The 26,889-nt window shown below is 38.9% G+C and overlaps 1 protein-coding gene across 1 annotated transcript; it reads right to left on the bottom strand.

The window, feature by feature from the left end:
* Positions 1–11,114: 11,114 nt before the first annotated feature.
* On the bottom strand, positions 11,115–13,649 carry LOC149373215 (uncharacterized). The gene has a single exon (XM_089597771.1). It carries the CDS (start codon positions 13,647–13,649, stop codon positions 11,115–11,117), a length of 2,535 nt encoding a protein of 844 aa, XP_089453897.1.
* Positions 13,650–26,889: the final 13,240 nt, after the last annotated feature.

Here is a 26,889-nt window from a genome sequence, read left to right as displayed (position 1 = left end):
AGAAACCGTTTGTGTGACTTTCATAATTAAAAGGGTATTTTATCGAAAAAATTTTTTTGTAATTTTACATGTGTATTTTTTTTCATGCTGATGTATTTATCATATTCTATAGTTTAAAGAAAAATCATGAAAGAAGCATTGTTGCACAATTCAATTTGCAACTAAAGAAATTTGCCAAATTAAATTGTACACCAGTGTGGTATATTGACATTTCTTATTTTCTTACACATGCTCCCAAATCTGTATACTAGATTGCAACCCCAAAAATATTTTTATTTTTTTTTCAACACTTTTTATAATTTCTTATAAAATGCTTTAGCTGTGAAATAACATGAGTCAATAGTTATTTAACAAAAATAAACCAAAGTTGATAGGCTAATAGGCATCATCATAATGAAGATTTTAAACCAACTGCGTTTGTTTCATCACGGCAACACACATCTCATAGCTTGCATTCATCTTCGGAATGGACCCAGTAACATTTAGACTCTTTTAACGATACACATCGGCATGAAAAATATCGATTATTGGAGAACAAAATGTCGCTGTCTCTTTAGACTCTCGGACCTCGGACTTTGGAGCTCGACATTTACATATTAAACTTCAATGGAGCACAAGCATAACATATGCATATTAATGAGGATACAATTGAAATAGGCTACCTTGTTTTTGCTATTGATAATGGTTTTTTGTTATTTTTTAACGTCATATAAAGCTTTCTTACTAATTTCAAAATCTTTAGACTTTTTTTATTTTCACTCTTTGGAATTTATGTTCTTTTTTCATTTAGAATCTTGTTATTAAGTATTTCCTCCTTACAAAATTTTTATTAATCCAGAAACTTGAAAAATTTTTATCGTAATTTTTCCCAATTTTTTGAATTATTGATTTTCCAAACATTCCTACTTTTCAATGTACTTTTTCTCAATTTTGAACCATTATAACTCTAAACTTTTTTTATTTAACAGCGCTTTGCGTCATTTTAATACAATATTCGTAATCCATGTAATTACTAACACAATTTTTCCAACTTACCATTTTTATTATCTAAATAAATTAAGTAGCCTTAAGGCATATATTAATACAAGCTCTTCATTTACAATTTTTTTTTCTTTGCTTGATGTTTTAAATATTTATTACGTTATAAACGTAACATTCAACTCTTCTTACAGGAATCGAAGCTCAAACGTCGACTATTTTAAAGGTGAGTTTTTACGGTTTCTTTAATTTTGCTAATCTTGGCTTTATCCATAGAAAAACGTAATCTACTTTGGTACTGGAACAAAAGGATTTGAAGAACAATACATGGCATATGGAGATAAGATAGTACTGGTGAAGCTGCTGCAGTATAAAAACGGGCTTTTATTCTCCATGAGCTTAATGACTGATGGATTTGCACATGAGGCTCGTTTTATTTTCACTCAATAGAAATGTAATTTCTTATTTACTATTCTTTACGGAATGGATTTATGTCGGAAGACTACAGTAAAAATTGACCTAAATATTCAACCATTTAATACAATTTTATTAACGTTCTTGCAAGCAAAAAATAAAAACATAACACTTTAAAATAAAGGGGCGAGTGTGCCTCCAGCAGCAGTTGATAAGATTTTACACAAAGAAACGTAGAGTAAAAAGTTGTTATTTATCGACAATACACGTGTCCAGGCATATTCACTAATTCTCAATAAATACTTATTGTCATATGGTGTACTACTTTTAAGTGAGTTCTATCGGTTACAGAATCAATAATGAGAATTTAATGAAAATTTGTTTACAAATGATTAAAGTTATAAGAATGGCACTGTTAAAATTTAATGGCACGAGGGTTCCGAGGAGCCGAGTAATTATTATTGATATTCAGCCAATTTTTACATGTAGGCTTATGGCCCGTCGTTCTTTTGAGCACTTCTATTGTATTCACCTCGCTTTTTAACAATAAAATGTTGATAAAAATTTTACTAATGATAAAAAAATATCTAATGATTGTATCCAGCTTAACAAAACAATTTAAGGGTACCAGTGGAACAATTAATTAATAAGCAGGGTAAGAAGTACTAAAGGTTATATTTTTACAGGAGAGCTAGAGAGACAGATGACACACCAAACTATAAAGATAGTTGAGTGGACTGAGCGAGGGATAAAACCTCCTTAATTTAAAAGTCAGATGGTTTACCTGTGTTTCTAGGGAGTCTTGGTTAAATAGGTAAAAACTTACCTGCTACGACATCTTCAAGACGTAAGATTTATTATTCAACACGCTAGACTAAATAGCCCTGAAATACTAAGCAAGCTTGATCACAAGGTCTCAGGTTTTAGGATGATTCTCAGGCTTCAAAAAGATTAAACAACATTTACATACAATTACAACTTCTTAATCCTCATGTACTTGTTGAAAAGTCCACATTAATAAATGAAAAATCAATCAACTGCTGCAATAACTTGATCAAAAAAATTTATCTGTAAATTATTCTTTTCTAAAAAATAGTCCTTCACCAAACCCCAACTTGGCTATTACCGCAAGTGCTGAACGAAGCTCTCGACGACTATTCCGTAAAAACTAAATACGCAAGAACAAGAATATTCCTACAAGTTATCCACAATACGCACGAAATCGACCGTTCTTTATATCCTCCTTTTCACTTTTCACGGAAAAACTGGCTTATCTTCTATACGATCCTCATCATAATGACCAGCCTCTCTGTTTTTTTTTCATTCTGTCTTGTTTGTTTATTTTTTCCACATTGTTTGCTTTAAAGTAACCGCGAACAATTGGCTTATTTAAGAAATCGGTCTCGAGAGCTCTTGAACCTTTTATCTCGAGGAAGGGACAATGAAAACGAGCTCAAACGTAAATGGGATGAGATAGTTCCTTGTTTGATCTGAAGCTCTAAAAACAGTCTTATGAATTTATTTCATTGGATTAAATGCCAATGGACCGGTCGAGGTTTCGTTTTTTGTGGATATTGAGATGCTTGAAGTTAGTTTTAACGGTATCAATAGTGAATATTATAGGGCTGGATATGTTATTGAAGTTTTATTAAGGTTTAGATACGTCGAACATAATTCATGCTCATTTTTAAAATATAATATTAGTCAAGTTGTATGCACTTTATACGGTTTTCATTATTGCCGCTACTTTTGTGATCACTTTTGTTCCCACTTTTGTTATACACTTTCTAAAGAGTGAATAATTTGACTAAATTTTACTTTTTTTTCGCGAACGACCGTAGAACATCTTTTGCATGCAATTTTTATGTTGTCACTAATCAGATAAATTTTTGTTGATAATTTTTTAAGATAATAAGCAGTAGTTTAGAGAGCTTTATAAAATAGCTTTTCTTAAGAAAATGTTAAATATTACTATTGTAAATCGTTCTCTGCCTCACCCCTCACTGGATCACCGATTACAAATTTCTAAATTGTTCAAACATGTTTTTTGAACTTTTCTAAGGCAAATGAAAGCATCGAAACAAGAAAACGTTGTAAAACAGGGTAAGTATAGGGATATCAAGCAGTAAATTTCCTTTGTGATGCTGAAGTTAGGATTTATGTTTAAATTATTTTCTATATGTTTCTTAAGAAGGTTAAATCCCTCGCTGTAGTCCATGCGGCGCTCTCTATAGTTTGGTATGTCGTCCGTCTTTCTCGCTCTCCTGTGACAACATAACTTTTCGTAGTTTTTACCTTGGTTGTTAATTAATTTCTTCTTTCACTAGTACCCTCGATATGTTAAATAAAATTCAATGCAATCATTAGATAGTTTTTTCTCATTGATAAAATTTTCATCTAAAGTTCATTGTTAATAAACGAAGTAAATGCAACAGAAGCGCTCAGAAGGGATGCACCCATAAGCCTACGTGTAAAAATTAGCTGAATATGAATATTAATTACTTGGCTTCTAAGAACCCCCATACTTTTAAACTCTGATAGTGCCATATTCATGACTTTATTCATTCGTAGATTAATTTTTATCTATTTCTTATTGTTGATTCTGTAATCGATGTAACTCCCTTAAGAGACAGTCAACATCAAAATACTAGTTATTGATCGACATTCACATGAAGCTTGTTTCAGTTTTACTGCACGAAAACAAAATTTTTTGTTACTTTCATTAAACGAACATTTCTACATTTTGTTTTCCTGGTAACGTCGTAGAAAAAAATAAAATCAAAAGAAAAATAAGACACATTTAAAAATCAAACCATTAAAAAGAGGGACCAAAAATAAAATGAAACATAGAGACAGTTGAAATGCAAATCACGGCGAAATACTGAAAAACGAGCAGCTTAAAATCGCGCCACGAATGTACCACCAGCGATAACTGGTACTTACTAAATATAAACTTTTATCTTAGAAAATTCGGTACACACGTCAGGTTATTGATCACAAAAACGAGTCCGTGCATATGCACTGTGTCTCATTAAATACTTATAAGGTGTAATTTGAAAGACTTTGGGAAAGCTAAATTTAGTTTGTAAAAGCTGGTTTGCTGTCCGACGATGCCCGCAGTTGGTGTGATTTATTGTACAATAGGTACATCTTATGCAAGTTGTCAGTTTTACGGTACTTTAATGTGTTCAACAAGCAATTGCAACTTTTTAGATTTGTTGAGAAGTCCACTTCGATACGAATAACAACTTCGTAAGTGAAATGGAGAACATTCAACTGTTGTATTACAGCTGAATGAAAATAATTTATTCAAACTTTTTTTTCCAAGCCCCGAAAAAAAAGTTCTCCACCAAAGCCTAACTTGGCTATTACCACGAGTGGTGGATGGTTATTCTGTGATGCTTCTTTTATGTATGCATATGCGAGAACAATAATAATCCTACGATCTATCTTCCATAAGCGTATAATATGCACGGAATCGACGGTCTTTTGCATCCTCCTCATTTTCCATGGAAAAACTGGCTTAACTTTTACTAACCACTCTGTTTTTCTTTCATTTTGTCTTGTTTTGGTTTTTTTTCCGCATTGTTTCCTTTAAAGTACACACGCGAATAATCGGCTTATTTAAGCACTTGAACTCAAGAAATCTTTGGCTTTCCATTGCGTGGAAGAAATTATAAAAAGAATCTCTAATTTAAATGTGCTGAGATATTATAAGTCCTTGTTTAACCTGAAGCTCTAGAAAAACAGAGTCTTCTGAGTTGGTTAAATTAAATTATATGGCAGTAGACCAGCCGATGTTATGTTTTATTTAGGTATTTGAATTTATTGAATGTCTTTTCTCGTAGTTAATTATTGATACTAAGTATGGAAGATACGTCAAGTGTACAACATGCTGAATTAATATTTATTCTTGATGTCAAATTTAATTTCGAAGGATTTGATGAATTTTTCTTACGACTAAAAAATAAATTTTTCTCGTAAAATATACTTTTTACTTTCTTGGAGTAACAATTCTTATCCAGTAGTGAGTGTCGAAGCCACACGTTTTCCTAATACAGTACTATTTTTTATCAAAAATTGTAGAATTTATGAAATAATGCTTTTATTTAAACATAACTAATTGAATTATAATGTATTGAACTTGTCTGTCTGTTTACTCTTCATAAAATTGCTCCAATAGTTGGCTGCAGTAAATCATTAAAAGTACCAATAAAAAAATATAAAACACTTGATATCATCGATATACTTTATCAAAGTTCTAATGATCGAATGTATCTGGGCACAGCACACAAAGACTTTTACAACTTAATAGTACCTTAATACATAAAGCTATTAGCCCTTTACGACTTTTGACTGAAAATCTTAATATTACAAGTACTAACAATTCTTGGCCTGATGCCTTTGACTTTATTTTACCACCTGTTTTGACAATTTTTTTTTGTCCCGAGGTTATTGTCTCGACACTTTCATCGGCTATTGTACTGCGTTTGATAATCAAATCGTCCGGAAGGCTGTGAAGACGTCATCGCATGACTCAAAAAACTTCCGCCCAAGTGGTGCCAGAGTGACATCTCTTTTGAATAGAAAAGAGCTGGGTGAGTGAGAAAAGGTACAGTTCGAAACAACAGTATTACTTGATTAAGCGCTTGTTTATTTGCTTAATGCTTTTCATCAAGTTTTCCATGAATAAATATGCACAGCTCATCGTTAAACGTGCTTAAAACGAGAAAACAGAGGTAGAAACGCCTGTACTTATCATGTAGTATCAAAAATATTGGGAATTTAACGAATATAATAATACAACATAAAAAACTCAAAATAATTCATAGTAAAAGTGCAGAAAACATCATTTCCGACTCATTATTATGAAAAAAGATGAGATCCATGAACTGCTCATCATACTCCAGCAAATGATGAGAACATGTCCGTGTAATACAGAAGATTAAAAAAATATTTTCATACGATTGGGTCTCATTTTTATATTTCTTTTTATCTTACTAATATATAAAGCAAATTCGCTTAAGCCGTTGTAATCGCTAACCGCGAAAACTACTGAACCGATTTTGCTGAAATTTTGCACAATGATTAATGATATTTCCTAGATGATTTTAGTATAGTTTTTATCTCAAAAAATTTAATAAAAATAGCAATAAATGAGCTCAAAGTTTTGCAGAAATACGCCAGCTTTTCACTTTAATTTGGTAAAATCCGCTAGGTGGCGTCGACATAAAATCGAGGCTACCTGCAACAGAATTAAATAAGTGTGGTTATAATACGCCGGAGCGTCCAGGTATCTGTTCTATTCGTACTTCGACAGTTCAACGAGCTGCATAGAGAATGAAGATGATAGTCTTGCAGCTGGGTATCCCGGTTACGGACGACACTCTTCTGTAAGGGGAAAGGGACCTAGGTTGCCATTCACCCTGAATCTCGACGAGTGCGATAAAAAAAAAAAATTAATTACAACCGATGACGTCTTTGGTATGATACCAGGAGACATATTTAGCCAGAGCACAAGCTGCACCAACTCTTCAGTTGTGTGGCAGTCCCACCATCCCACCTGTTGCAGTTACAGAATTTTTGGCTACGAATGTAAGCCATGGAAAACAGCTCTGAGGGGCACAGGCAGCCACAACGGCTACCTTCTTGGTCGTCGCGTCCCCAACACACTTACCCACATGTTCCCGTCCAACGATGAGCGGTTGGTTATCCGGGGAACGACCCGAAGACGAGATATTCTTTGGTCAGCGGCATACCTCCCTCCATCACAGTCTCCGTACATCGAGACTCCCAGGGTAAGAATCAAGCAACCCGTAGCCAGCTCTTCATCATCAGGAATAATAATAAAGAATAGCCTGGAAGTTTCACCACTGGCGCTTTTTAGGGCCATCATTAGTATTTACGTTCCCTACTTAACCATCATTTTCATCGGTTCTTTTTAGGGGCCAGCTAAGTGTAAACTACCTTGCCAACAAATTCATTTTTACTACCATTTCCGAAAGCGATTCGTCGACTAAAAGACTATATTAACTAAAGACGGGCACTATTAAACCAAGTCAGCCATTCACTAGCAGACGTCACCTGCGGAGTTGTTCTTTGCAAGGCTGGAAAACCCGGTGACCGACGACTCTATATTACCCTCTCGACTCTAAGCATTCAACCAGGAATCACTGATCCTCTCCAAGGTCTGCGTTTGGCAAACCTATAACAGCTATGAAGGAAAAAAAACTTGAGCCAACGGGACAGCCTCCACTGGACAAGTATCACTAACCAATCTCCCCATCTAAGATCACCAAAACAACGGAATCTTCAAACAAAAAAGGTGCTTTAGACACCAACATCTTCGACGTTATACCGGGAGACGTTGGGAAAGAGCACTACAACTAGCCCCAAAGCTTCGGACTTTGTAAGTTTTCTCCCAATTAGTCTGGGTCTTTAACAGCAAGCCAGAGAAGATCACACTGAGGTATCCAGGCAGTCACAATTGCTGTTAACTGCAGTCAAGAAAGAGTTGACTTAAGAAGCTCACCGGTCTTTTTTAGGGCCATCTGACGTCGAACTACCTTGCCAATAAATATATTAGAACTTAACAAAGTTGATAGAAAACACACTTTAGGGGTCACACAAATTTTAAGCATGCCAAAAGTCGCAAGAGGGTGAATCGGAAGAAAAACTTCAAGTGTATCTAATAAATACAATTTGACTTAGGCGTCAAGAAACTGACGCAGAAAATTTATCGAGATTGGAACAGCAGCGTCAAAATCGACAAATAAAGAATCCATTACGTGAGAGATCAGCTTTTCATTGTACCCTCACAGCAATCTCTGAAATCTTTAAAGATCCTACTTCAGATTTTTCAATGAGTAGAAAATTTATTGGTGTTTTTGTGGCAATAAAAATGTAGGGTTGAAGGTCCAGGACTTAGTTGCTCTGGTAATAAAGTTGTGAGATCTGAGAAAAAAAAATTTTTTTTAAATAAATTTTTTGGGGGCTTAAAATCTTAACAGCTTTAAAAAATAGCTTTTTTCGTGAATTATACGGGAGAAACTGTAATTCAACGGCTTCTTATGACTACCGATTATTTAATGGCATAAAGAATGCACGGTACTTTTTAGCATAATTATTTTTTTTGAATTTTTACACCTTATTATTTGACCAAATAAACTATATGGATCCCGAAAAAATATGTTTTTAATAAGAAGATTTTTTTTCTGAGATGTGTCAGGAATATGTGTAAAATTTCTAACTGAAAACGTTTCACATTACATGTCAACACACTACGGTGTTTTATTTAGTAATTCTCGGGCAAAGCCGAGACGGGGGGCTGCTAGTTATCTTTATATGATGTCATAAGGTTTTTTTTGGCAGAGATAGTCACTCTATATAGTCTATATCTTATGAATAACACTTGTAAAACAAAATTGAGTTCCTGAACACTCTAGCATTGTGAACAGAACCTAGAAATCTAAATTCTCAAGGTCTATCTATTCTGACGTGGGTTCTTTATGCAAAAGCAATAGCATCTGGTAAGCTACAATTCTTTAAATAATAGATTTGTTCGATTAAGAGGTTCCGAACGCTCCGAGCGCTCCAAGTGTACGTGACTCAGGCCGCCTGTGGATAGCCGTGTAAGATCGAGCTCAACCTAATCACGAGTAAACAAACCGTTTTTTTGTTTTGATTGCACAGTTGGAAAGTTTTCTATTGTTTATCATGACACCGGAAAATGTTGGTATTACATTAATGTTACAAAATATAAAATTTATATGGGAATATGAAACTAATTGTATGTTATCGAATTTTTCAAAGGAAAATTCGTGTTCTGAGATTCAGCAAAGAAAAAGAGAGCGATTATCATCAACATCTTCATCATCGTCTTTTTCATCGAGGTCATCAAAATCTCTTTCATCAAGTGGCTCAGATAATTCTTTGGTTTTTTTGGTTTTTCTAAATGAGAGTTTGACAGTGAAGATGAAGATTAAGGAATCGTGCCGAAAAAGAGTGTTTGCATACAGAATTTTTGTGAAAAAACAGTACAAGAGTATAGTGATGAAGAGTTTGTTCATCATTTTCGCTTAGACAGAGACACTGTCAATTTTTTAATCCAGGAATATTCAGAATCTGAATATGACAAAGGTTTTGTCAAAGGTAAATGATGAGTTTGCTAAGATGTTCGTTTATCTTATTGTTCAATTGAATTTTACAGGAAAACCAGAAATATTTCCCTATAAACAAATGTATGTTTTTTTATAAAGTGTATACATATAGTGACCCACCGAAAGTGAAATGTCTCTGAGTAAGAGGCATTACAAAGACAAATGCGGTTTACCGAACATTGTGGGAATCATTGATGGAACAAACTTTAAAAAAGACAGACCATTAGTGAGCCCACAAAGTTACTACAACCAAAAATGCTACTTTTCCATTTAAGGACAGTTTGTTTGTGACCAAGATCTTAGGATTTTAGATTTTGTGCTTGGGTATCCAGGAAGTGTCCACGACTCAAAGGTTTTCAGAAACTCCCCTCTCTACAGGAGAATGGTCGAAGAAGGAATAGGTATGACAGAAATTATGGAATAATACAACTGATGATTATCTTATATAATTTATATTCTACTTGACAGGAGGTTGTTTATTGGGGGATGCTGCCTATCCCTGTCGCCCAGACCTTCTTGTGCCTTACAAGGATAATGGTCATATGAAACCATGTGATCGACGATTTAACAAGGCTCTATCAAAAGCTAGAGTTGATATTGAGCACGCTATTTGATTGCTTAAGCAGAGGTAAGCCCTACATAAATTTACTACAGTATCATTTGAATATAAAAAAATGTACACATGCATATAAGAATAATATCTTGTAGATTTCAACTTATGTATCATATTCGGCTGAATCCTGGAATGAGGAGGCTCAAAGTTATTCGAGCATGCGTTGTTTTACACAATATGGCACTAAAGAAAAATGTAGAACATCTAGAGTGTTCTGCAAACAGCGAAAGTGCGGTAAAAGTCTGTGAGGAGTATCAAAATGGTCAACTCCTTGAGAAATCATCAGATTATTCTGAGTCTGAATATTTTTGTGCTGATAAATTTGCTCCAAGGCGAATGCTCACTTAAAAATTAAACTGATATTTTATCTTATCTTACTAATATATAAAGCAAAGTCGCTAAAACCGTTGTAATAGCTGTTTGGTAAAACACTTTATTAGGTATTGTACAAGAGGGTTAATTACAGCGTAAGAGGCGTCGTGAGTGTGAGCGGGATAGGCGTCCGATTGTCTCGGAGAGCAGTGCTCAAGTGCCTGAACGCAGAGGCGGCTCCCGGCAGGGCAGAAGCCCGTGAGCATGGCGAAAGTGCACGCAGCGCCTCGCTTGGCCGTCGCGCTCGGGCGGGAAACCAAACAATCCACCTGCCTCGATCCTGGATCGAAGAACTACGTGCCACCTGCCAAACCGGGGTCGGTCGGGGAGTCTTCTGGAGGCGACGGAGCCGCGGGAGGCGCCGACACAGGCAGCAAGACCATCTTGGTGATGGATCGCTCGTACACACCATTCACCGTCTTGAGGGTAGCAGCACGGACAAAGCCGTCGGCTCCCGGGTGGACGCTGATGACACGGCCGATCGGCCATCGGCCGCTGGACTGCAGAAGTGTAGCGTCGAGGAGGACGACCACATCGCCGACGATGAAGTTCCGGCGAAGAGTAGTCCATTTTGACCGCTATTGGAGTGTGTTGAGGTATTTTTGGCTCCAGCGCGACCAAAACTGGGCGCAGACCCCCTGAACTAGCTCCCAGTGGGCGAGCGCATCCAAGCTCTCCGCAAAGGGGCCGGGCAGAACGATGGAGTTGAGAGGGCCACCGACGAGGAAATGCCCTGGGGTGAGAATATCAAGGTCTCCAGTGTCTTCAGATAGCGGTGTCAGTGGTCGGCTATTTAGGACCATCTCGATGCCAACGAGCACCGTGGAAAATTCCTCGTAGGTGAGATAGCGTGACACTATGACGCGCCGGAGGTGACTTTTGGTTGACATAACGGCGGCCTTCCACAAGCCACCGAAGTGAGGAGCACCCAGTGGAATGAACTTCCAAGCAATTCCTTGATCGGCGAGAGAGCCCGCGACCAATCCCCAGTCCAGCTCGGCTGTCAGCAAGGCATGGCGCAGCTCGACATCAGCGCGGCGGAAGCAAGTCGCGTTGTTGCTCCATATCTCGCCGGGCCGACCGCGGCGTCCAGCGAATTGGTGGAGGGCGCCCAAGAAGGACGCAGCTGAGAGATCGCCGACCAGCTCCAGGTGCAGGGCCTTGGTGGCGAGGCACACAAAAACGGTGATGTAGCCTTTCGTGGTCCGGACTCCTCGTCCTCTGGCGAAGAGTATATGGAAAGGGACGGCGTAGTCCACACTGGTGCAGGCAAAGGCACGAGAAGGGGAGACTCGAGACGACGGCAGTGGGGCCATGAGTTGAGTCGCTGGCCGCGCTCGCAGCCGGATGCAGACGACGCACCTGCAGAGGTGAGCCGTGATCCGCCGGGGCCCACCGAGGAGCCAAGCGCGCTTACAGACGTAGGCACTGGTGACACGGTATCCACCGTGCAGCGCCCGAGAGTGCGCCCAGGCAATGACCATGGAAGCGAGGAAAGAGGCGCCGCTGAGGATCGACGGGTGCCGCTCTTCGTAGGTCAGTGGCGAATGCTCGAGCCGCCCGCCGACGCGCAGAATCCCGTCGTCATCGAGGAAGGCTGCTAACGGTACCAAGAGATTCGTCTTCCGCAGACGTTCGCCCCGTCGAAGACACTGGAGGTCGGCCGAGAATGATCTTTCTTGGCTGAGGCGTACACACGCGAGAAAAGCGTCGTGGAGTTCGGTCGGCGTAAGAGGTGAAGCGACCGAAAGCACGGGGCCCCTGCCCAAGCGGCTCCGGACGAATCGACGAATGCGTACGAGGAAGCTTAGTAGCATGCATAAGTTGGAGAATTGCTCGAGGTAGCTGGCGTCGAGCTGCTGCACTATGCAGCAGATGGACGAATGCTGGTTCGGTGCGGGGAGCGGGTCTAGAGGCCACGAGTCGACGTCCTCGGCGAGCCAAGCGGGGCCCTCCCACCAAGTGCGCTGCGAGCGAAGGCCGGTCATGTCAGCACCTCTGGTCGCGAGGTCGGCTGGATTTGACTGGGTCGGCACGTATCGCCAGACGCTCGAAGGCAGGATTTCCTGGATTTGGGCGACATAGTTGTCGATCAGCACGTTGTTGGTTGGCCTGTCTGAACGCAGCCAGTGCAGAACAATCTGTGAGCCGCACCATGCGTGACAGTGGTCGACAGGTACGCGTAGCTCGTCGGCAGCGGCCCGCAGGAGCTTGGCGGTAATCAGTGCGGCGCGAAGCTCGAGGCGCGGAATCGTCATGCGCGCGGATATCTCTGGCGCCGGCTTGAGCGAGCGAATCGGCGAGAGCTTCGTCCGAGCCAGAAAAATGTGACAGAGCGCAGGCCCAGCCCCGGGCGCGAGGCGAGAGTAGATGACGGCTGCCATCGCGCGGCGACTGGCGTCAGAAAAGCCGTGCAGGTGAAGCTCGGAAGAAGGCTTGACTCCGATCCAGTGCGGCAAGGTGAAGGTGGAGATGGCCTGGAGCTCGGCGGTAAATGCCGCCCATCGGCGAGTCATTGAGATCGGCGCAGGCTCGTCCCAGCCCAGTCTGACGCGCCAGAGATCCTGGAGCAAGAGCCAGCCGCATGGGTCAAACAGACCCGCGAGCGCCGCGAGCATCGTCCGCTTTGTGCTCTGCGGCTGGAGTGGTGGAGGCGTCAACTGAAAGCAGTCCAACGGTGGATCCCACTTGACCCCGAGCTCGCTGACGAGGCCTTCAGCGCTGAGCTGCTCCCAGGTCGGACGTAAGCGGACGTTCTCAGGCAGATCGTCGAGCAGCTCGCGGACATTGGCCACCCACTTCCGCAGGGGAAAGCCGCCGGCCTTCATGAGCCCGCTCAGCTGGTCGCGGAGGTGCCGAGCCGCGGTGACGTCGTCGGCCCCGGAGAGAAAGTCGTCGGCGTAGCGGTCACACAGGGCGGCTGACACAGCTTCGGGCCAGTTGTGGCCTTCGTCCTGTTGGAAGGTACGCAGCGACAGATAAGGCGAGCACGATTCGCCGTAAGTCACAGTGAGCAGCTGGTAGTGGGTTGGAGGCTGTCTGGGATCGGCAGCCCAGACGATCTGCTGCAGGTCGACGTCACGGTAGTCGATCCAAATCCGCCGGAACATCATGTGGATGTCGCTGCAGAAGGCGATGCGGTGCCGCCGCCAGCGCATGAGCACCGATGGGAGCGCGGCTTGGAGTCAGGGTCCAGCGTGGAGGACGTCGTTCAAGCTGTGGCCACTGGAAGTGGGGTTGGACGCGTTGAAGACTACTCAGAGCTTGCGCCCGCGATCAACATACTGCCAGATGCCATAATGATGGATGTAGTTGACGGGCCCAGCTGTGAGAGGTTCATGATTTGACGAAAAGACATTAACCGATGTATCAAATTAACGAAAAATTTTCTTGCCGAAATGAATGTGTAGAAAGTATAGCAACCCGAAAAATATTATTCCGAATTTTTTTTTTGCCGAATTACAATTAAAAATTTTCGGCAAATCGTTATTCGGCAAAATGTATTCGGCAAATTTTATTTTCGGTAAATAGTGTCTTCGTAAATATTAAACCAGTTTATTATATTATTTTTTCATATTCGCTGATAATAAATAAAGCTGTAAATGCCACTAACCGCTGAAAAAAAGATTATAATAAGGTTAATGATAAATATAAAATTATCGTTACATTTTTTGCGTTCTAAAACAATACGTATTTTCATTGAAATAACTTTATCGCAAAGTACAGGTAAATTACAATTATTTTGAACACCTCTAAATAATTAAAAGGTAAACTGGAATATTTTTAGTGAATACTGGGTGATTTCTTGGTAAGAGTAAGTCTTAAAATTAGAATAGAAGGCAGTACACCATTTCAATAACAAACGTAAAAAAACAGTCGTAATGTAAACTTTTTTTTTTTATAATAAGTGCATTTAATAACTTTTTGAAGTTTTTCGCTCATGAAAAACCTCAACATCAAACAATTTTAGTTGGAACGCATATCAGAGTCCGCATTATGGATGAGGAGAGTTTTAGAGGCGACATTATACGAGGAAACATTGTATACAGAAATGTACATTATCAGAAGCAGGTAAGAAAAATACTTTCTTTTAAATCCATGTAGTTAGTTGAAATATATTCCAATCGAAAAAATGTACCGTGAAGACACATTATTACTTGGTTTTAAAGAGTAAGATATAACATATTTTAAACGCACAAAGTCGCAGTAACTTGATGTGATTATCGATGATCAATGTACCCAGCTCACGTACGTTCTCTAATTGTACTATTGTTATTTTCACTACTACATAACTGAACCTTGCGAATTTTACATTCTGGTTCGAGTCAAATAGATAATATATGAAAAAGTTTCAGAAACGTACGAAAGTGACTAAAATATATAAAGTTGCTTCATTGCCACATAGATAAAATCGTTGATGTACCAGCATGATTTCTGAGCTTTTAAGTGTTTAAAAAGTTTGTATCAATACAGTACTCTCTCTCTCTCTCTCTCTCTCTCTCTACAATAATTGAAAAAAAAAACATTCAACGTTAAATAACTTATACTGTGATTATTTAAATATGATTAACTGATCATAACTTAAATTAAATTTGTGATGTCACAGGAGTTTATACCGAACACAAGTAATCGATACTGGGGCTTTACCTGCGAGTACAGTACTGTTGCTAGTTTTGGTTGAATTGTGTTTAGGTGGCGAATCTAGATTTTAATAGAAAAATATACCAAGACTGCAGCAGAAGTTCGAAGTTAACGAAAATACGAAAAATAGAAAAAAAATAATTAAGGAACCATTACATTAAATAATCCATCTAAAATATGTACTAACAATATTACTTTATTATTTGTTTAAACTAATAAAAGATCCATAAATAAGTGCATGCATGCGTCACTTTACATCGTAAGCATTATTCATTACATTCACAGTTTGTTCATCTTATTTTATACAGTAGAGTAATCGTTAAATAAAGTTTAGTTTACATTGACAGATTTCAGCTGATAACTGTAGTACTAATCAATTGAATTTACAACCTATTATTCATAACAATAAACATAAAATCTCGAGAGAAAAATATGTTGCCAGAAGCGTTTTTTTCATTTGCGACAACGATGATGACATTGATTTGAAATTGTATTATCACGTTCAGTTCCCACTTTTCTGCCGAATATTTACACTTATCTGAAACATAACTAAAAAAAAGGTAGTAAACAATGCTATACAAATATATTAATTACTATTTCAAATTTTCAGAAATATTACTAAATTTACTTTTTATATTTATGAATTAATTGCGTTCTATAAAAAAAATTAATTGAAAAAACAAAAAGACAAAAATCATCTTTATTGAAGTAAACAATAACATAATCAGTTTTTTGCTTTCATTTTGTACATCTAGTGTTCTACGCTAAATAAAATGACTTTAACTAAAATAAAAATGCCTAGACATTATTTCAATGTATAAATCTACCGATTAAACTAATTCAATAGATACATGTCAAAGCGGATTTCCTTACAAGCAACTAAAAGAAGATCTCATTCGAGTCTAATGTGGAGTTACACATTTCATCTTATACCGATTATGATTTATGCTGAGCTACGTCACTGACAAAAACACAATATATTCTGTATCACTACAAAACATACTCACACAAAAAGAAAGAATCTACTTTTCAGTGACGATTACTATACTAAATTTTTTACAAAGAAAAGAAGAAAAGATGACTCAATATAGGTCTCGTATTGCCTTAGCAGACAACAAAATATTGTCATTACGACTTTTTATTAATATATAACATAACTTATATCCATAAGAGTTTGCACCATAACCAAGAAAACACATCTAAAAACATTTTCTTTAAACACATTCCAAATAAGAGTGAAAAGTCCAGTATGATTTTATTTTCCTTTTGCTACGGTTTCATAACAAATTGCATATTTTTACACTATCCCTACACAGAATATATGAAGTATTCTACACATGTTTTAAAAATTGAATACTTTAAAATAAAATTTTTGAATTTTTTGGGCGTAATAATCATACTGACACATCATAATTTATTCACCATACAAGAGAAATACTTTGTTTTGGTACTCATACAGAACCACGGTTTTTAACAGGCAACATAAAATGTCAAGTGCTAATGAAGCTACTTAAATACTATCACACGTCAACCCAATCAAACTAACGATGACAGGCCTCCATGGTACAACATTTAAGTAGCAAGAAAATACTATTGAGCTGATAGAATATAATCTTACAGACGGGTATTGCGACGTTTTAATATATGTCTCTCGGACCCGGCCTCCACGAAACAATGCCACTACTGTAAGATAATATTTTTTATTGCAATTTAAATCTTTTATAATAAATAGTGAGTGACACCACAGTAGTTCTCCTGTAATATACTAAATCATGACTGATGATAAAAAATAATTTATTGGCCAACTGCATTATAAGTAAATGTCAAACGTGTATGGGATAATACAGTAAGTATTTTTATATAGTATAGCCGTTAAAAAACAGAAACATAAGAAATACAAAAAGGCTAGTTTAAAAAAAAAAAATAAATTTATTATTTTTTGTTATATGCGTTTACTTTGTGACAAATCAATCCTACACTGGCCCTTCCAACTAGTAGTAAAATTTTTTTTGTATTAAAATCATCTTTACACCATGCTTTATTATACTTGCAAACAAAGACCGTGACTTATGTAACATGCATACTGTGTCGGAGTGTTACTTTTATTTTACATTAATTTTGTACACCACAACTCTAAACATGCAATGTTACTTGATAGATGCGTAAGAAAAAGTAGTTATAAATTTATTACGCGTAATCATCCTGTTGTCAGATGATAAATTTAGTAATCATACAAGAGAAATACTTTGTTTTGGTACTCATATAGAACCACGGTTTTTAACAGGCTACATAAAATGTCAAGTACTAATGAAGCTACTTAAATACTATCACACGTCAACTCAATCAAACTAACGATGACAGGCCTCCATGGTACAACATTTAAGTAGCAAAAAAATACTATTGAGCTGATAGAATATAATCTTACAGACGGGTATTGCGACGTTTTAACCTATGTCTCTCGGACCCGGCCTCCACGAAACAATGCCACTACTGTAAGATAATATTTTTTATTGCAATTTAAATCTTTTATAATAAATAGTGAGTAACACCAAAGTAGTTCTTCTGTAATAAACTAAATCATGACTGATGATAAAAAATAATTTATTGGCCAACTGCATAATAAGTCAATGTCAAACATATATGTTAAATAAACATATGTTTTTGCGTTGGTGGGACATTGAAGGACATAATAATTATTTTTCAAATAACATAACAATTAAATTTAAATTCTAAAAATTTCTTAAGTGCATGTCCATACTCATGTAATAGAATAGAAAATAAGCTAAAAAACGGTGTTCTTTGTTTCCTCGTAACTGTGAAAAAAAAAGAAAATTCATATTTTTCAAAAATTTTTTAAATAAAAAAACAAATGTATTTGCGTTGATGGTAAAAAGACAAAATAATTTTTTTTCAAGTAACAACAATTCATTGTAAATTTTTTCAATTACTTATATACATATATTGACGTATATGGTAGAGACAGAAAATGAAAATTAATTTTTATTTTCAGTAACAGTTTAATAAAATTGAGATTTTCATAATTACTTACAAACATGCGCTTACGTAAGTTCTGAGGTAGAAAATAAACTGAAAAATGGTTTTCTTTTTTTGTTTTCAAGTATTCAATGAAGTAAAATACATATTTTTGAACCATTTTTAAAATTTAAATAAACATATGTATATGCGTTGCTGAGACATGAAAGGACATGTTATTTTTAGGTAGGAATATAAATGAAACTAAGATTTTTAAAACTACCAATATACATGTATCTACGTACATTGCTGAAATAAAAAATAGGCTTTTTTATCGGTTTATAAGTAACCAATACAATGAAACAAACATTTTATAATAATTTTTTAATTTAAAGCAATAATTTTTTTTTTTAGCAACATGAAAATTTAATTGACATTTTTAAAATCATCTATGCACATTTGTTAATGCTAAGGTGGAAAATAAACATCAGTTATTTTTTATTAGTAACATAAAAATTAAATATTTATTTTTAAAATTACCTATATACATGTAATTATGTATATTTCTGGGATAGAAAATAAGAACAAATTTTATACATATATATATATCTCTATAAGTGTACAGTAAAAGAAAATTGACATTTGAAAAAAGTTTTGCTAATTTAAATAAACATTTGATGTGTGTATCGACGCCTCGTAGGAGGAACAGCATAGTTTGGATTTTTCAATGTTATTTTGAATGGAAAAATCTGAATTGTGCTGGTCTTCCTAGGAGGCGTCGGTATATAGCTAAAAGAAATAAGGACAAAAAAATTTTTTTTTTCTACAATATGGAATTGAAACTGACATACTTAAAATTGCTCATATACATTTATCTCTATATATCACGGGGATAGAAAATAAGTAAAAAAATTTTTTTTTATTAATAAACATGAAAATGATATGTAACACTAAATAAAATTTTTTTTTGGATTTTAATAAACATTATATATATAAATATTGCTATGATAAAGGACATCTTTTTTTTGTAACATGAAAGTTCAATTTGCACGTTCAAAATTACTTGTATACATGTATCAATTCATACTGCAGGGATTGAAAATAAACATACATTTTCTGTTTCCGTATTATAAAATTTGCATCATAATTAGTTTTTTGGGCAATGGTCACCTTTCACCGATAAACACATTGTATACACTAGCATTCTATTTTAGGAAACTGGTTTTTATTTACCGGTTTTTAGGATCACGCCTATAATTGTACTGAATTTTCCATTGCAGCTAACACCAACTCACATTTATACTAGTTACTGTAAAATACTACACGGAATAATTCACAAAAACTTTTACTTATATTGCTAGCAGCTAGCGCTGTTGATGAAAGATCCATTATTTTCGTAAATTCACTTAATGTTACTTGGTAATCGCGCTGACTAACATAAAATAATGTACGGCAAACTAAGTACAAACGCTGTAAGCCGCATCGTGACAGGCAACGTGACTACTAGCATGGCATTTTTGGAAACCCCCTCGTATTTACCGGATTTTAGGAGCATGTCTGTACTTATACAGAAAACGAGAAAATATGGTAAATTTTACATTTTACTTGTCACGGATGTATGATTTTTCTTACTTATGTAAACTAGAAAACTGAACACGCACGCAAAATTATTGTAATTTTCGCCACACTGTTAAAACCAGCAACCACTTTTTGAAAACGATCCTATTTCTACTGGTCTTGTAAAAATAATGTATGTGGAAAATATACAAGTAGAACAAAATAGAAAGTTGTAAACAATTGTAAGCAACCACTTTGTTAAAAAATGAAACCTTCACTTACTGGGGAAGTTTCCGGTGTCTGACCTGTAGGTAGTACCCGTCCGTCATCCAACACACATCTACAGGTCTTGTACAACTACAAACGCTGTAAGCCGCATCGTGACAGGCAACGTGACTACTAGCATGGCATTTTTGGAAACCCCCTCGTATTTACCGGATTTTAGGAGCATGTCTGTACTTATACAGAAAACGAGAAAATATGGTAAATTTTACATTTTACTTGTCACGGATGTATGATTTTTCTTACTTATGTAAACTAGAAAACTGAACACGCACGCAAAATTATTGTAATTTTCGCCACACTGTTAAAACCAGCAACCACTTTTTAAAAACGATCCTATTTCTACTGGTCTTGTAAAAATAATGTATGTGGAAAATATACAAGTAGAACAAAATAGAAAGTTGTAAACAATTGTAAGCAACCACTTTGTTAAAAAATGAAACCTTTACTTACTGGGGAAGTTTCCGGTGTCTGACCTGTAGGTAGTACCCGTCCGTCATCCAACACACATCTACAGGTCTTGGTAATAGATCTCGAGGTGCTTCATCCACAGATATTTCGGGTAGATCGGGAGCTTCACCTGGTGCACCTGCATGTGGTGCGGTACATGGATTTATCGTACTTTGCCTTCAAAATACGCAGATAGCTTGGTAATTGTGTTAAGTAATAAATTTTGAAAAATCCGTAGTTTTCACTTTCACTTGAAAAAAAATACCGTAATCTGATTACAAGAAATGCACGAGTATAAGTAGACTTAATCCAATGCTACGCATAACCGAGCGAGAGCGAAAGCAAATGAGGTATGCACGTTACTACCGGGCGCTTTTTCCTATTCCCTTTTGTGCGGATCTCCGTATCTGCCCCCCCCCCCGTCTTTGTCAGCTGCAACAGTTATCCTTATACACGGAGAGGGAATTCACAAGTTGAACGCATGGAGGTTAGCTGGCTTTCAGCGCATGCGGCTTCCCTTGCGTTGAAAGCACGAAGTTGTAGCACTGAAAGCATCGAGTATACCTGAGCGGTAAACGCAAGGAGCGTGATGGGTTTGACGTTCGGAATCTGTTGCGTTTGATTGGTGCTCAGCTGGTATGCACAAGCTTCTCACCTCTCTACGTCTTCCTCCCCCTTTACATTAGGGCTACGTTACAATACTGCCTAGTAATCGGGCATGTACGAAAGTGCGTATACGCTACACCACACAACACATGCATAAAAATGGCAGAAGCTATAGCTATTACTTTATTGATATGTATTCATTATGGCTGAAAAACACTATTCTTGTCTTATGTAAAAAAGCCATCTCTGAGCCTAAGGGCGATGATGAATAATAAAAATAAATATGTATGCATCGTTTGCAATATTTAGAATTTAATCAAGTCGAACGTATTAGGCCCTGTCTCATTCCCATTACTTTGAAACTTTAGTTTTACAGCTGTAAAATCAGATAGGCACCTGATACCCCCCTTGTTTGAATAGTCTGAAGCGTGTTTTCATTTTTTATTTGATGTATTCTCACTAGATTGCTTATACACTGAGAACGGGGTTACAGATAAAACAAATAAGTAATCCCTGCCTAACCTATCAAAAGTTGAGAAACGTACAAACGTGAAGATTCAAAGTGTTTTGTAATATTGTCTTGCTAAGACGAACTGCATTGGTGCATAAACATTATGACATTGGCGGCAAAATCAGGACTCATCTACTACGTGAAAATTGACTTTTAAATGAATGGATGTCCTACAAAAAAGTTCTTGCCGCCATTAGGCCAAACGGTTTTTTTGAGGTAATGTATGTTTAGAACTTAAATGGCGGCAATTTTTAGACTTAAAAAGCGAGGAAGAGCTTGGACCAAGACAGTCCGCGTTATGAGAATAAATATACCTATATATGGGCTTATCCACTGAGAGCGGGCCACCTCGCACACGCGGGATTTTTTTCGCCCGAACACACTGTATTCAACTCGCTCATAATGGCTGAAAGTTAGCTAAAAAAATAATTAAAAAATACAAATCGATAGATTTTGGTCTGCTCTTTCTGGTAGTGCTATTTTTTTATTTTCAAAACCTTTTTTTCGTGAACAAAAATGAATCAGAAGTTCAAAACGTTTCTCTGAAATTCGCCATGGTTTGATAAAATAAAATTTGCAGGAATCGAAAGAACAATGCTAAAACATTAGCTCAAAAAATTTTTAGAGTGGGAGAGTAAAAAATGCATGAATTACAAGCAAACTAAAACGTTGGCATAAACAAATTGCACGGCAGCGAGGCGACAATATATTACAAACTCGTTAGTGACAATGTATCACCACGTGGCGGCGCGGCGCAGGCAACAACTGTAGAGTGGGTCGAGAGACGATGCGGCGTATAGCCGCCATTTATAGCACATGTCAGAGGCCGTCAGTTTTAAATTGTTAAGGCTGCGTTCAGACGCACCGCCAATACTTTCTGCAATCCACCTGAATGCACGGATGCGAGAGAGAGGGCGAACGATCCGTCATCTCTTCGCCGTTCGCCCTCTCTCTCGCACTCGCGCATTCAAATGGATTGCAAAAGTATTGGCGGTGCGTCTGAACGCGGCCTAAATAACATTTCACATCACCACTCCACAAGGCCATTCTACAATCGCTATTTTCTTGCACAGCGCAAGTGCACAGGGGTAGCGCAATTATAGTAGAGGCCCTGCAACGACTTAGGTACAGAACTGTATATCTATGTACACTGGAAAATAGTGGGAAGTGCTGAAAATGGCGGAGCCAATCAGTCATTTTAATATTGTGGCTAGCGTTTTACATATGCATAAGTATACTGTTGTGAGTCAACGATGCCATTTTCATGTGGGCACAGCAGCGCTGCCACTTTTGCGATACTCCCTTATTTTGCGAGACTACTTTTTTAACGGTTGATGAAAATAGCAATGTCACTAATACCTCGACTAATACACACATACAGCTACAACTGGCGCTCTCTATGAGCCTATAGAAAGTTGACAAGTTCAGCTTAGAGGGTGTTAGGAAGAGCTTGTAGCCAATTAGGAAGAGCATTTCATAACAAGTGTATCTGCTCTTACAGCATCGTGTTTTGGTTTAAACCATCGAATGAACACTAAACTGTTAATACATTTTGTTAGAAAATGTTATCTCAATATTTTTTTAATTCGTGTACAAATATAATCTATTAAGTGATTGTCACACAGTACATTATGAAACGTTAAAGTTATATCGATTCGTTTACATTGCAAAATTGAATTTTTTTTTTTTAAATCAGGGTCAAAATTGCGAAGGATTTTTTTTTTATATATGAAAGTTCTTAGTATAGTATATAAAATGCATTTTAAAACTTTCATGTAGCCATAATGTGAGGTTAAGGGGAGCCAAATAAAATATTACCAATAAATATTATATTAAAACCAATATTAAATTAATAATTGTTTCGTGACGTCATATTGAATGTCAGAGAAAAATCATTACGCGTGGTGAAAGTTCCCCTGAGAGGTATCGAATTCCAAGTTTTAATCATTTTTTATTAAAAAATGTAAAAGTCAGTAATGTTGCAAAATAGAAATTTGAAGTGTCGATTTCCGCACTTTTTTTCCTTGTACATTCGTAAAAAATATAATAATATATCGAACAAATTATCTTGGGCTATTGTTATAATACGATACCCCAAAAAATTAGAAGATAAATTTAAAGAAAAACCTGGTTGGTTTTTACTATTTGTTTAATAACAAAAATAGCTGCCACGATTAAGCCCGAAAACTTTTTTATGAAGCGATTCCAACAATTTTCGTAGTAGTCGCAGAAAATTCCTTATTATATCCTTCATGTACACGTTTATTACCGTTAGTCAAAATTATGCTTGGATTTTAAGAGTGTAGCAAAATGAGTTATGCGGTTTTTATCTATATCATATACAGAACCAAATGGATTTTCTAAGAGCTTACCCCGTTAGGAATCACCAGACTTTGCTAGGAAAAATTTACATAGCGACTACGCCACCAAGAAAATTTTCACAGATACGTATATATATTCATAAGCGGTCAATAATATCATGCACTTAAAATATTTTTCTGTCTTAATGTTATGACTTGTTAGATGAGTAAGAGATAGTAACAGTACGATGGATAATTATATTAATTAACAGTTAAAATCAATTATCTGGCTCTACTGTACGAACTGGTATACCAAAACTGTTTATATTAATGAACGGTGTTGATTATGTAACATAAAAAAAAATAAAGTAATATTGTTAGTACGTATTTTAGATGGATAATGTAATGTAATGGTTCCTTAATTTTTTTTTTATATTTTTCGCATTTTCTTTAACTTTAAACTTCTGCTGCAGTCTTGGTATATTTTTCTATTAAAATCTAGATTCGCCACCTAAACACAATTCAACCAAAACTAGCAACAGTACTGTACTCGCAGGTAAAGCCCCAGTATCGATTACTTGTGTTCGATATAAACTCCTGTGACATCACAAATTTAATTTAAGTTATGATCAGTTAATCATATTTAAATAATCACAGTATAAGTTATTTAACGTTGAATGTTTTTTTTTTTCAATTATTGTAGAGAGAGAGAGAGAGAGAGTACTGTATTGATACAAACTTTTTAAACACTTAAAAGCTCAGAAATCATGCTGCAAGCTCAGCGCTGGTGAGCGGGCGCATGTGGCCCATCGCGAGATAGTCAGCCATGAATCGACTATACTCCACAGCCATGTCGGGGCTTCGCCGAAGCCGGCGTTGCAGGGCTGCCAAGGAGGCCTTGGCGCTCTGAAGACTGTCACCAAGAAGAAGCGAACCGCTGCCCTTCAGCGGGAGGCGCACGATGTACCGTCAGTCTGCGGCGCGTCGATGGTCTGCGAACGCACGCTCGCACTCGATGTCCTCAGCTGAGCGGTGGTGAGCCTGAGGAAGATCCTCCATCTCCCAGAACCGCTATAGCAGAGCGGTCAGCTCGTTGTGCCAAGGCGGAGCCACGTCGGATTGGGCGGCTGCACAGACGGCCGACGTACCTAGAGCGAGCCCGACGGCACGGCCTGCCAATACCCAGCCGAAGACTGTGCGCTGCCCGACGATTTCTCCTCGTTGAGTGTAGCCGAGTCGTAGCAGCAAGTGGTAGTAGTTGGCGCTGATGAGGATGTCGACGCGTTGTGGCGTGCCAAACGAAGAATCGGCGAGGCCCTCGCAGTCAGCCCACTGCTGGATCGCCTCCAGGTGCAGCGGGGTGGAGGGGGATACCAGGCCAAGCCTGGGCAAACACAGCGCTGTCAGCGCGACTGGTGGTGCGGGCCCTGGAAGCTCGAGGCGGAGATGGCCCTGGACTCTGGACCGGACGGCGGACTCGCCGCCGACGCCGGAGATGCTGGCTTCGATGGTTTCTAGTCGTGCGCCAACCAGGCGCGCGAGAGTCGCAGAGATGACGGTGACCTCGGAGCACGCGTCGATCAGCGCTCGGGCCAGAACTCGACGACCAGGAGGACCGCTCAGATGGACGAGGGCGGTCGGAAGCACGGCTAGTCACGCTTGAGGTGACGCGTCAGTCGAGTGCTCTCCCGATGAAGAGGTGGTCGGGTCCGTGCGGGGCTGCTTCGATGATGTAGAGTCGTCGGGCTGCCCCGAGCGACGGCGACGGGCACTGTCGTGCAGTGAGCTGTGATGCTGCTCTCGGCAATATTGGCAAGCCGACCGGGAAGGGCAGTACTTCACAGCGTGCCCGGGTCGGAGGCAATTGAAGCACAGCCGTGCCTGGTAGACGAGCTCCCTCCGTGCGCGTACATCAAGCCCCTGGAACTGCGCATAACGCCCGGGATAATGGCCCTCGTGGCACGCCGGGCATGACGGCGTATCGTTGCTTGTGGCGAGGGCGTGGTAATTGCATCCTAATGCCGAGGAGTTTGAGCGTGCGGCTGTCCCGCTGAAGGGACGTGCGGGCTGCGAGGCTTCGACAGAGCTGGTGGCGTGGCAACGGCGCCGAAGAAAGTCGGTCAAGGTGGCGAATGTGGCGACGTCAACCTCGGAGCCGGAAACGGTACTCTCCAACCGTTGGAGCTCCTCCTCCCATGCACGCCTCGTCGCTGGATCCATGCCAGTCATTTCACACGAGACAAACCAATCGTCCTAGCCAGCTACGGGACGACCTAAGGCGCGAAGCTAGTTGCGATGTTTTTCCAGGGTGTCCAAGAGGCTCTGTAACCCGCGAGCGAACTCGTCTCTGAGTGGCTTGATGTTCCGCAGGGCTGTGACATGGTCATGGACGAGAAGGTGGCTGTGCTCGTAGCGCGCTTCAAGCAGAGCCCATGCCGTAGAATAATTGGCCTTGGCTACCTGGACCGTATCGAGGGCCGTCTTAGCGTCTCCCTGAGCGAGCGACTTCAAGTAGAACAGGCGCTCATCGTTGGTGAGTTGGCAGTTCTCGTGGATCAGCGCTCGGAAGAGATCACGGAAGCTCTCCCAGTATTCTCGTCTCCCGGAGAAGTTCGGAATGCTGATTCTCGGCAAGCGAGGCCCACGGCCCGAAGCCGGGTTCCCTGGACCCGGAAATGGCCCAGGAGGGACAGGTGCCGGCGCCAAGGAGTCTCTCGTGTCGTAGAGGCAAGACCGTGCGCCGAGGTAGTGCGCTTCCACGTCAGTGTACAGCTGGACCAACCGAGACGCCTTTTCCGGTGGTAAAGCTTCGATGAGCTTGAGATGGTTGGCTTGAAAATCGCCCCAATATCTGCCGAGCAATTCCAACCTCGCTTCTACCATGCCCGAGCTCCAGCGGGCTGGCTCCATCTCATGAATGGTGCAGGCCAGGTGGCCAACAACCTCGGCAAGAGCTGACTGAGCACCGAACAGCGCGGTCCAGCCTTCGTCCATTCTAAAACATTAGTATTCGACGCTTGAGCGGAATATGCC

Source organism: Copidosoma floridanum, unplaced genomic scaffold (assembly GCF_036245765.1).
Source record: "Copidosoma floridanum isolate Cflo_tuat_1 unplaced genomic scaffold, Cflo_Japanese_pri ptg000035l, whole genome shotgun sequence".
In the NCBI taxonomy this organism is placed as follows: domain Eukaryota; kingdom Metazoa; phylum Arthropoda; class Insecta; order Hymenoptera; family Encyrtidae; genus Copidosoma; species Copidosoma floridanum.
Note: the sequence above shows the minus strand (reverse complement) of the source record. Positions and strands in the feature narration are given on the sequence as shown.

Bases quoted from the DNA above. Each gene is read 5' to 3' on its own strand.
- LOC149373215 (XM_089597771.1), bottom strand. From the start codon at position 13,649: ATGATGTTCCGGCGGATTTGGATCGACTACCGTGACGTCGACCTGCAG.